The following is a 12,322-nucleotide window of genomic DNA, read 5'->3' as shown; positions in this document are numbered from 1 at the left end:
AGTTCCATAACAAAAAAAAAAGTGTATCGGTTCAGGCACCATTCAAGCACCGGCACCGTTTCAAAAGTACCGATCCGGTATTTAATATGAATGAGTGTTGACAAATGAAAAATGTTTATTTCTAAAAATAAACATCTCTCTGATGGATTTCAAATTTCAGTTGGACAGTTCACAAGTGATCCCCCATTTTTTGTAATCTGTAATCCCGGTCTGTAATACCGGTCACGTTGAACTTGTGGCATTTGGCTGGCATTAATGATTGGCCCAGTGGTCTGCAGCCACTGGCCTTCTTGCCACCAATTCATGACCCGTCAACCCCAATCCTACCACCAATCCAACAGGCGCACAACACAGAGCGCAGAACAAATGTCTCCGTGTCAGGATCAATCTGGACGGGCAGCCCATCCTCTGCTCATAAAACTGGCATCTCATTTATCCACGAGCCATACCATGCTAAGTGGAATGAATGTGAATCCTTTAAGCAGCTAAAGTCGTTCAACAATTTGTCATCTTTCTCTGTTGCCGTAATTTCACATTTTACAAAACGTCCCATTATCATCCTATAATAATGATATGCACACCAAAATGTATTGCTGATATGTTTTAGTCTCACAGGCAAATGGAGGAAACAATGTGAGGGAGATGCACACTCCCTTTAAAGTTGTTGACGGCTTCCTCTCCGTCAAAACTGACATTGGTAAATATTTACTCACGTCTCGACCCTAGAGAAAATGAAAGTTCAACCACAGAGGTTTGGTCATTTTCTATTCAGTTCCATTAGGAATGTGTGCTGTTGCTGTGGCTATGCAATTTGCAGGGAGCCAATGTAGCATGAATATCAGCTGCAGTGACTCAGAGAGAAAAGTACAAAGTGTGCTAAATATCTAAGGGGGCTTCAATGAGGGACTGAATGCAATTAGGGACAACTCTTAATGGAGAACAGCAAGTTGAACTCACAGACAATGTCATCTGTCCAAGCTTAAAACCCGATATATAAAATAACATTGATTTAAGTGATCTTGTTCTGCTTGTTTTATTAATAATCAAAATATAGGAATTATTTTAATATTTTTTTAAATTTTTCCTCTGCAGTTGGCTTTTAGTTTTAGGTCTCCTAGTTACAAATGTCATAAACAAATTAGCCATGCAATGCAAAACACAAATTTCCACTGCTGAAGATGCTACTTCTCCATTCTAGTTTTTTTGTTTTGCATATTGTATGTGTAGTTCTGTTGGGTACTAATCATATTATGGAAACACTGGTATCTGTGCCTTTAATGGAATGAGTAGACACATTTTTAAAGTATACATATATAAATATATATATATATATATATATATATATATATATATATATATATATATATATATATATATATATATATCATTATTTTTTTATTGCTGCTTCTATTCATTTATTACCTGCCTTTTACTGAATATGCAAAAGCACTGTTTTTTAATATTATGTGATAATGTCTGTTATTCTGTATTTTGTTTGTTTTATGTTCTGAATGTGATTGTATGTCTACTTGGACGTTGGAGTCTGCAATAAAAGCTTGATTGTATAAGTCACCTGCTATAGAATTGTTTTTCCACTAAAGCAGCCTGTAAATTTGTAAACTTTACACAGTTACCATATTGACTGGAACCATGGCAACCAAATCTCCCGACACTAAGCCGAGGACGTGTTTTGACCTGCTAGGCATGAACACAAGACAGACAACAAAAAAAGAAGAAGAATAAAAAACGTTCATAGTAGATAGTTTGCATTTTTAAAGGGAAACTGCACTTTTTTAGGAAGTTTTGCCTATCGTTCACTATCATAACGAAATATACGATGATGAATGGATTTTTTTTAATGCATTTTAACTTGTAAAATAAACGTGATCACTTCTGTGTGTCCCTTTGATTACATCATCGAGTGGTTTGCTGCTTCTTGGCTTCCCTGCTCCCTGTAAGTTTTATTTTACCTCATACATCATGCATCTCACCTGCACAGAAGACATCTGAATAAGTATTCCGACAAGTTGGTACACTTTGACAGCTATTTAGGACCCGAAACTGGCGAGGGCGACACAAAAATACTTTTGTTCCCCCAGCTCCCATTCCAGTATTTTTGTGAGGATTATCAGAGGTTCATCATATAAATGGGAATATATGAACATCCTACCAGTCAGCATCCTAATGACAGCAGACCTTTCACAGTAAGTGATGTTTTATAATGTTTATGTGCTCTCATAAATTCTGCAGTGAGTAGAGATCAATGATGATGAAAAAGAAAAATCAGACATTGAAAATGAGATTATTAAATGTTATTATAAATGTGCCTGTTACTACATTACATATATGCTTACATCATATAAATAAAACCTCAATGGAGGTGTTTGGACGTTTTTAAGGGCTTTATAGGCGGAATTGCACGACTCCCATTGGCTCCTATTTAAGCAAACTTTTGGTCAAATGTATTTAATATTTAGAATGCAAAAGAAGAAAAAATAAATAACAATGATCGTCATGGCTTTCTTAAAGATTTTAAACGAGAGGCAAAATTCCACAAAAAGTGAAGTTCCTCTTTGACAACCGTGGTTTTGAACAATCGCTGTTGAACATTGTGACATAAAAGGGCTGCAGTAACAAAAGAAGATAAAAAAAGACTGACTCGATGTTGTGACATCTCCCCTTTTAGATTACACCCAATGCGTCACATAAGGGCTTTTAACTAAAGAAACCTCAAACATCAAAAATCCACTCCCGAAAGTTCTTAGTCAGGTCAGACAACAGCTTTGGATATGTGATGCATTAAAACCTGATGTCTGTGCTTTGCAATGCGTCCTTGGCACATACCAACTCATGCTGAGTGGTATCAAAGCATATGAAAATACCTACATTGATTTGCTGCAAGGTTAAGAATGTTTTTTTCTATCGAGATAACAAAATAAACTCGGAGGAAATCAAAGCAATCATGCAACAATCTAATTAAAAATGTGAAAAGGCAAATAAGTTAGGGGTTTTCTGAGAGCAAACGTAGCAGCACCTTTGTTCAATAATCAGGTGAAAAGTTATTTTCTGCTCCCTTGGATGCTTTGTTAAAATCTGTATGAAGCACAACAGGAACGAAAAAGACCAAATGGCTCACCGATCATGTGGATGGTGGTTCGCCCAGGCCTCGTCCCATGGTGCTGCTGAATGGTGCCGTAGAATGTGGCCTGACACAGCTGAATGGCCGTCACACTGACCCAGAGGCACAGGCAGAGCAGCCAGGACATGACAGGACACATCTGCTAAAGATGAGTGCAGTAAAACACATCATGTTCTCAATCTGTGTTGTACTAATAATATACTGTACAGTTCATGCAGTAGATTGAAAATAAAACACATCGAATCATTTGTTTGTGCAGCGCTTACGACCAAATACCGGTACAGTCGGCCCTCGTTTATCACTGTTAATTGGTTGAGGGCCTGGCCGTGGTAAATTAATTTCCACGTAGTAGGAGTTATTAAATATTTTTTATAGTCAGAGCATTAAAAAAAATATTTTCGAAATCCTAAACATGTTTTTTTTTAACATTATGAGCCCTATAAATAACATCGACATAGTCACCATTACACTCATTAAATCTAATATAGTAGCCGTATAAATAGAAGATAATACATTTTGGGGCTGATTTACTAAATAGTTTGTGCAAATTATATAATTGCATGTACTATTAGTGGGCTTCATGCAGGTGATCTACTAGGACTGTGTGTAGATTGATTATTTCAAAATAAAAATTATTTTTCCCGTATACTCGCTGACAGCAAAGAGACACTCCACATTCATGACCTTATATGGTCCTACTTGTGGCGTTTGGTCATGTTATTAAAATTCAACTCACAAATATGCACCACTTATTGTGGGCTGTATTGAAAAGCAATCGAGGCAACGGAACCGCTGTTGTGTTGTGATGGTGTGTCTGATATGATCCGAAGGCAAGAAAATCCATATCGCAGGAATTTTTTTTCACAAAAGAAATATATATATATATATATATATATATATATATATATATATATATATATACATATATATATATATATGTATATATATATATATATATATCAAAAAACGCAGACAGATATCAAATTGAATCAATGAAATGTGTTTTAATTAGTTCCTTAAGTCAGTGGTTCTCAACCTTTTTTCAGTGATGTACCCCCTGTGAACACATTTTTAATTCAGTACCCCCTAATCAGAGCAAAGCATTTTTGGTTGAAAAAAAGAGATTTTATCAAATTGTATAACATTGCAAAAATATTGCTCATTTGTAGTGGTCTTTATTGACCTATTTGGAAAAAAAGATATAAAAATAACTAAAAACTTGTTGAAAAATAAACAAGTGATTCAATTACAAATAAAGATTTTTTACAGATAGAAGTAATCATCAACTTAAAGTGCCCTCTTTGGGGATTGTAATAGAGCTCCATCTGGATTCATGAACTTACTTCTAAACATTTCTTCACAAAAAAAGAAAATATTATTCAATAAATATATTTATAAAGGATTTTTAAATTGTTACTATTTTTACATTTAAAAAAAAAAAATCTCACGTACCCCTTGGCATACCTTCAAGTACCCCCAGGAGTACGCGTACCCCCATTTGAGAACCACTGCCTTAAGTGATCCAGCAGCTATAGGTTTATAAAATGGCATTGCCAAACAGACAATGAATCTAATAATTGTATGTATTAATTACATTTCATTGTTTCATCTGTGATATTCCCTTCTACAGTTCTTCATTAACTGTTTCTCTGTTATAATTTTTGGTATCATATTTGTATACATCATATTTGCTGATGTTATTCTGTTGTTGTTGTTGGTTTTGTTGTTGTTGTACTTCTCTGTCTTATTCTCCTTATGTCCCTGTAATTTGCCCCTCTGTCTTTATTTTCTTCTCATTTCTATCCCCTCCTGCTCCGGTCTGGCTGCGCCAAACTCTAAGTATGTCTATTCAATAAAGTAAAAAACAAATAAGGCAACACAAGAAGTATCCCACACTTCTCTTTTGTAAAGTAATTCTATACAGCAGATATGGGCACCTACATCAACTATATGATTTTGCCTAACATGTTTAAAAATAAATAAATAATAACAATATTTATCCATCCATCCATCCATTTTCTACCGGTTATTCCCTTTTGGGGTAGTGGGGGGCGCTGGCGCCTATCTCAGCTACAATCGAGCGGAAGGCGGCGTACACCCCGGACAAGTCGCCACCTCATCGCAGGGCCAACACAGATAGACAGACAACATTCACACTCACATTCACACACTAGGGCCAATTTAGTGTTGCCAAAGTTTATATTTATGACAATTTAAATATGTTGACAAACACACACAAACACACACGCACACACACACACACACACACACACACACACACACACACACACACACACACACACAAACACACACACACACTTAGACAGAACATTCGCTCTCCTAATCGTATGTCTTTGCAGCACGATCGCTTCTTTTCTCACAGCTATTTGTGCGTAACTGTGCCAGTTTGCATGGACATTCCAGACGTGCTAATCATAGAAACAAAACATCGGCCACAGAACAGAGCTAAATATAATCCCAAAATTATTATATTTGCATCCCCTCCTCCCAATAGTGTGGTCGTTTTGATAAGCAGCATATATTCTGCATATACTGTTCATGAAGGCAGACACACTAAATACATTGTGCTCCCTATTTTGATCATTTAAGAGACGCAGTCCTCTGCCCATAACAGGTGACTTACTTCAATTTGAATTTGACGGACAGGGGGTGCTGGTCAAGGATGAATAAACAAATGCATGTTTGTGTTATAACACTATATCTTGAAACAAACGTTATCTGATCATTTTAGTATGTTTTTTTGTTTTTTAAAAACTATGAACTCTGAATGAAACATCAGCAGATAGCTCTCCTGGCTGGTTCACTACAGTTACAGACCACTAACATAACTGATCCAGGGTCACCATGGCAATTGCTAAGACACTAGTTTCCCTGTTTCAGGCTAATTCAATCAACGTAATAATGAAGCTCTTTCTTCTCCTGCTCCATTTCTACATATAGTTGCTTTAATCACTGGCATACAGTACATCATGAAGAGGGAACAATCGTCTCTTAATGGCTTGTCTTCCTAGTGTGCCTTGTCTTCTTCTAGAGCCACAATGCTGCAAATGTGGAGCGATCCCTGGGGAGTTTTTCCCCGTCCAGCAGAAATTTCCCCTGACAGGCTGATTCCCTTCTACTCCCGAGCAGTGTTCCTGCCTCCCAACCAAACTCTAACTTAAGGAAAGACATGATTTCGCGAGCAGACGGCTGCCAGGGCTTTTCTGTGTCTGTCAGAATAATGTGACAGTGACACAGCAGGAATGGGAATCAAAAGCCGTTGCACAACATTGTTTTGCGTGGAGAAATAAAAGAATATAACAACGGCAGCACTTTTATTTTTTATTCTGGTGAACAGAGAAGGAGTACATTAAAGTGACATTTAAGCTCTCATGGTTTCCTACTATGTAACAACCTGGCATGATGAATTACTTTTCTCTAGATGGTTAAAGTTGGCTCCCATGAATGCTCATTATATTCAAAAGATTTGCATGTAGTGTAAGTAAGTCAAACTTTTTTTTTTGTTCATTCTTACTTTTAAGTGAAGCAGGACTTGTATTTGAGGATGTGGAATAACCTTTTTCTATGAGACATATTTTAATTATTTCTAATGGCTAATTTAATAGCTCGGTTACAGCTCATTTTTATTACCTATTCTGTGTTATATGTGTTCACAAACTCCTAGTATGTGAACCCGTTCTCAAACAATAGCAATAAACTATTCAGATTCTGATTCTGATTCTGGCTGCAGTGCCTTTCTGAATAGTCTTATATTGACAATCACGTGAATGAAGACATCAAGACAACAATATTCATGATTTGTCTTGGCACTCCTTAAATTTCACACAAAAACAGACATTTTCACTTGGAAATCTATGGTTTGCCAATAGAGCTTAATTACTGTTTAGTTTCCTCCATGTGTGGCAGAAAGTAGAAAAAGAACCTCTCACCTGCGCAACCAGTCAATAATCATGTAAATATCTCATCAAGATGCCATAAATTCATCCATGACGTTGATCCCATTGGCGAACTCAGCTGGAGGAGAGAACTCCACTGACTCCGCTGCTCCACTCTCTGATTGCCACAGTCCAGTGATTCACAAAACGAGTAGAGAGGGGGAAACAGATGCACAGCTCTTTCAAGTCCACCTTTGAAATATCACTGCCCCTTCAGGAGTGGCTCCCACTGAATTCATTTGCCCCTTTGCATGTGTCGGCACGTGCGGCAAGCTCCTTCTTCAAGTGTAGTGGAATCTCTCCTCTCGCCGTCTGCATCCTTCCAGTAAGAGGCAGCCTCCGCTCAGAGGCTCCGACTGACTCCCTTCTCAGTCGGCACCATAATACAAATGTTCTGTGGAGCCGGGCTGGCTGTTAAGACATTGGCGAGCGCCTTACAGCATTAAAGACCGCCTCTGGATTAGATACCATGGTGCGATTGTAGCACCTGATCAGACGGTGCTGAGAAATGCAAATGAGGGCGTGAGGCAGCATGCACCTTAGTGTGGCCACATGCTTAACAATAATTTACATATTGAGCGAATCACCTGGGGCGGCATTTCCACTCACACGTTTCTCCCAGAAGGCACATGCAGCTGCCCTACATCATAACAAGCCAACTGTGTGGACAGAAATATGGTGTTGTCATATTATCATAAAGTGGTACCTCAGCTTAAAGCTTCTCCGCCTTTACAATTTTTTTGAGATACGAGCAGTCTCCTGGCTATTTAAATTTTTATTTTTAAATTACGGGCAAATTTTAAAATACCTCCCCACCGCTAGTTCTTATTTATTTGAATCCAACAATGTCATCCAAACGTGCTGTGCATTTCAAGGCTTCTGGCACAGAACTTAAGCCCCAGAGGAAGCTGCTTACCATCGGAGAAAAGGTGAACTATGCTAAAAGATGGAAGATAAGCTAAGCAGTAAATTATACTAGCTGCCTTTACAAGGTCATTGAATCTTTGGTTTTCTATATAAAGGAGGAAAAGACTATGAGGACGACGGCAACAGTTTTTTTTTTTAAAAGATAGAGTGGCCATAACTTTGTTCCTCACGCAGAAGAAGATAGGCCCACAAGAAACGCAGCCACCATCATCATGCATTTAGCATGGATGTCAAACTCTGGCCGGCGGGCCAAATTTAGCCCGCCGTGTAATTTCCTTTGGCCCTTGGGGCAATATCAAATTAACATTAGAGCTGGCCCGCCGGTATTATACAGCATTCACCGCTAATACTCATACTTGCCAACCCGCCCGAATTTCACTGTCCCTTCCGAAAAACATTCTCCCGATTTCCACCCGGACAACAATATTGGGGGCGTTCCATAAAGGCATTGCCTTCAGCGCCCTCTACAACCTGTTGTCACTTCCGCTTTTCCTCCATACAAAGAGAGTGCCGGCCCAGTCACATAATATATGCGGCTTCTACACTTAGGTCCGTGAATGTAAGGCATACTTGGTCAACAGACATACAGGTCACACTGAGGGTGGCCGTATAAACAACTTTAACACTGTTACAAATATGCGCCACACTGTGAACCCACACCAAAAAAGAATGACAAACACATTTCGGGAGAACATCGGCACCGTAACACAACATAAACACAACAGAACAAATACCAAGAATCCCTTGCAGTAATAACTCTTCCGGGACGCTACAATATAAATCCCCCGCTATCAACAACCCCCCCGACCCCCCATTTATTTTCAAATGTATTAGCCTATGGAAAAAGTTCATGTTGACTTTTACCTCAGAAGGCTGCAAATAGAAAAGAGGCCTTCAATTTGTTTTATTAAAATTGTATTTAATATGCCTTTAATGTTTTTTTCGTTTGTTTTATGAAAGTTGATTTTGCACTATTAAGTTATATAAGCGTTGCTTGTTCCATATACAGAGTTAAAGCAAATCAGTGTAGCAAACTGAGCAATAATTATTCTTATTTTTTTAATATTATTATTATTATTATTATTTGAAACTGGATTTTGCATGTCACTATAAAGTTATGTAAGCCTTGCTCGTTTATTATTCAATGCAAAAGTTGTCCGGGTCCCTTTTAAAAGGTTAATTTGTTGAACCTTGGCCCGCGGCTTTGTTCAGTTTAAAATTTTGGCCCACTCTGTATTTGAGTTCGACACCACTGATTTAGCACCATCATTCGTGAGTACTATTTTTTTACATGATTTTTATTTTAATTTTTTTTACATTACATAAGTGTTTATAAATGGTTTTAGAACGTAGTAAATGTTTATGAGTTTGCGTGAAAGGCTAATAACAGCATGTGTAGCACTAATAAAGAACTAAAATTACAGACACACCGGTCGATCACCGTCCAGTATTGGTTGATCCATCCATCCATTTTCTACCCCTTGTCCCTTTAGGGATCGCGGGGGTTGCTGGAGCCCATCTCAGCTGCATTCGGGCGGTAGGCGGGGTACACCCTGGACAAGTCGCCACCTCATCGCAGGGCCAACACAGATAGACAGACAGCATTCACACTCACATTCCCACACTAGGGCCAATTCAGGGTTGCCAATCAACCTATCCCCAGGTGCATGACTTTGGAGGTGGTAGGAAGTCGGAGTACCCGGAGGGAACCCACGCAGTCACAGGGAGAACATACAAACTCCACACAGAAAGATCCCGAGCCCAGGATCGAACTCAGGACCTTAGTATTAATCTGTGAAAAAGTATGTGTACGGCCATTACCCATTAATGCCTTTTGATGCCATTCACAAAAGGTGACCCCTCAGTGGCTGATACTTCATTCATTTTTGGTCCCCTGACTGAAAAAAAAAGTGAAATTTCCATATTTTTTTTTTAGCCTATGGATCAACCATAAATTAGCCCTACGAACTCTGCCTTGTAGCAAAAATATGAGAAGGTCTTACATGACCAAAAACAGGAATATAACTAAGCAAATCAGTTGATCTACATTGCTTTGTCAGCTTGTAGGTAAGTGTTGTAAAGTTTTATAATGAATCACACTTCATGTTTCTGACCATGCAATTCTTTATACTGCTTTTGGGGAAGGAATTTGAATAATAATAAAAAAGTACAGCAAACGTAATACCTTCCTTTTATGTAGCCTAAGTGGTATGTGCACAATGGAACACTGACTGCTATTGGCAAGAAGAGGGATAAATGGGCTGTTATTCTGTGTATTTATGCATTTGTATTTATGTCTGGCTTGTATCCTCGATATTTCCAAGCAACACAAAGAGCTGTGCATTCACAGTATGTTGTGATTTATATTTAATCTGTGTTTGGCATGCACAGGCAAAAGTCGGGACCTGCACACCACCGTTTCTGTAGCATGAAGATGTTTCACTAATGCTTGCAGAGGAAGACATCACATTCCCAGCTGAGGAAAGAGTGAAGAAAGCAGGAAAAAAAACTGAAGGTAACCTAGCGTTAACCTCCGAGGCTTTGACTGAGACACCTGGGGGAAAGAGGGATTTGGCACTTCTTAGTGGAGAAAGCCAAATATCATATATTTTTGAGTTCTTTTGAGCAGAACAATAAGGTCCAAAGATGGCGCTGTTGTGTGAGTAGAAATACCTCAGCAGAGCAGCATCTTGAGCCCCCGCAGATTGGTGTCTACGAATATGTCCGGTTTTGGAGCCATACGTGTGGCCGTTTATCTGCCACACATAAGCATAAAACCAAGACAACTGTGGAAGAGTATTACATATTTCACAATTAGCAGCAAAAAAAGTCAGTTGGAAAGTGCGATCGGTTACATTGTTGACCATCTGACCTTTGACCTCAAGCATCCTGTATAGATGTCTGTGGAGAGGCGGAGCCGACGAGCCGACAGCGAACCAGGGCAAACGATGGTCCTGCCCAAGATGGCGGCCAGAAGGCGGAGCACGCAGCGGAACAGAGAGGCGGGGCGCACTTGGAGCGACGCCGCAGCAATCCGAGTCAGGTGCGTAAACTACACACCTGCTCTCAATCCCTGCATCTTCTGCTGCAGAATAAAAGGGGCGAGGGAGGAGCGATCGTGGCAGAAGTAGGCGAGAAGACCACGGCGAACGACGAGCACGATCACGACGAGAGAGACCCCGAGCAAGATGAGCTCCCGCAGCAGACGCGGCCACCGGCCACCGAAAGGTGCGCCGCGACAAGCAAGAACAGCTGTCGAGCTAGAAATTGGCGCGACAGACTTCCAAGACAACTTGTTTATTGAAATAATAAACTCGAGTCAATCCTGTTACGATGCGTCCTGTATCGATCGGCACTGCAACCCACACAATCCGGGTTGGAGACCCGTCACAATGTCCTTCAATATCAATGCTGTTCTTACCTGACAAATGGAACGAGGGTGATGAACAGAAACATCGTTTTTTTTAATTCATTATATAAATGTATGAAAATGCTTATAAATGATAAATATTAGTTGAGAATTGTCTTGAGGGCTAAGGGACAAATCCTTAGGATGTCCTTTAACAGCATCCCAAATTTGCCCCCAACTGTATAGTTCTTCATTACGAGCCTGATCTACAGAATTCTAAATAATTTGTGCTAAATAGTGTGTGTAAACTCTAAAATTGTATGTAGTCTTAGTCGGCATTGTGCGTGTGATCTACCATATGTGCACAACCGATCAAGCCTGGAATATACTCTTCAGCGTCGCAAGCGTACACATACACATACACAAGAGTGTATGCACCCTGCCCCTGCATTTTTTTTGGCTTGCTTGCACCGCCAAAATATTCTTGGTTGGAGTCACCAGTGACGCAGAACAAAGAGCTGTGATTGGGTCAATTTTTGCCAAGGAGGGTCCCTGAACACAGGCGAGCAGAGTGTGTGCTTAAATCCACCAATTAGTGTATGAAATGAAACAACAGTGATTAATCATTTTTATTTAAATGGATATTGTGTACTTAATATCTATGTGTGCTCTAAAAATAATGACTGTATGTGTCGTTTTTCAGCATATTATATTGTTGTTGTGCCCAGAAGAAGTCACAAAGTATGACACTTTTTTCAACTTTTATTGTCTTCTTGTGCTAACAACAGCTTCAATTCAGAAACATTTTCTTTTTCACGCGCACACGTCTTTTTCTCTCACATGCAACACTTCTCATTCTCCGTCAATAATCTTGAAACATTTGTGAACTGTAAACATGACCATGCAGGTTAAGACCAGCATATTTATAATTGTTGTTTTTAACATTTTTTG

At 39.2% G+C, this 12,322-nt stretch overlaps 1 protein-coding gene across 2 annotated transcripts in view; it reads right to left on the bottom strand.

Annotated features, from left to right (window-relative positions):
- LOC133553909 (chemokine-like protein TAFA-1) overlaps nt 1–7,563 on the bottom strand; it is a 102,772-nt gene extending 95,209 nt beyond the window's left edge. The window contains exons 1-2 of one of the 2 annotated variants that reach the window (XM_061902241.1): nt 7,090–7,563; nt 3,137–3,281 (exon numbers count right to left, since the gene is read on the bottom strand). In XM_061902241.1, coding sequence (XP_061758225.1) covers nt 3,137–3,278 — 142 coding nt within the window. In that variant the 5' untranslated portion in view covers nt 3,279–3,281; nt 7,090–7,563. The remainder of the gene's footprint in view (nt 1–3,136; nt 3,282–7,089) is intronic. The other variant, XM_061902242.1, reaches the window with a different exon arrangement.
- Nucleotides 7,564–12,322: the final 4,759 nt, after the last annotated feature.

Source organism: Nerophis ophidion, linkage group LG06 (assembly GCF_033978795.1).
Source record: "Nerophis ophidion isolate RoL-2023_Sa linkage group LG06, RoL_Noph_v1.0, whole genome shotgun sequence".
NCBI classification, from domain to species: Eukaryota; Metazoa; Chordata; class Actinopteri; order Syngnathiformes; family Syngnathidae; genus Nerophis; species Nerophis ophidion.
This window is presented reverse-complemented; position numbering and strand designations above follow the sequence as displayed.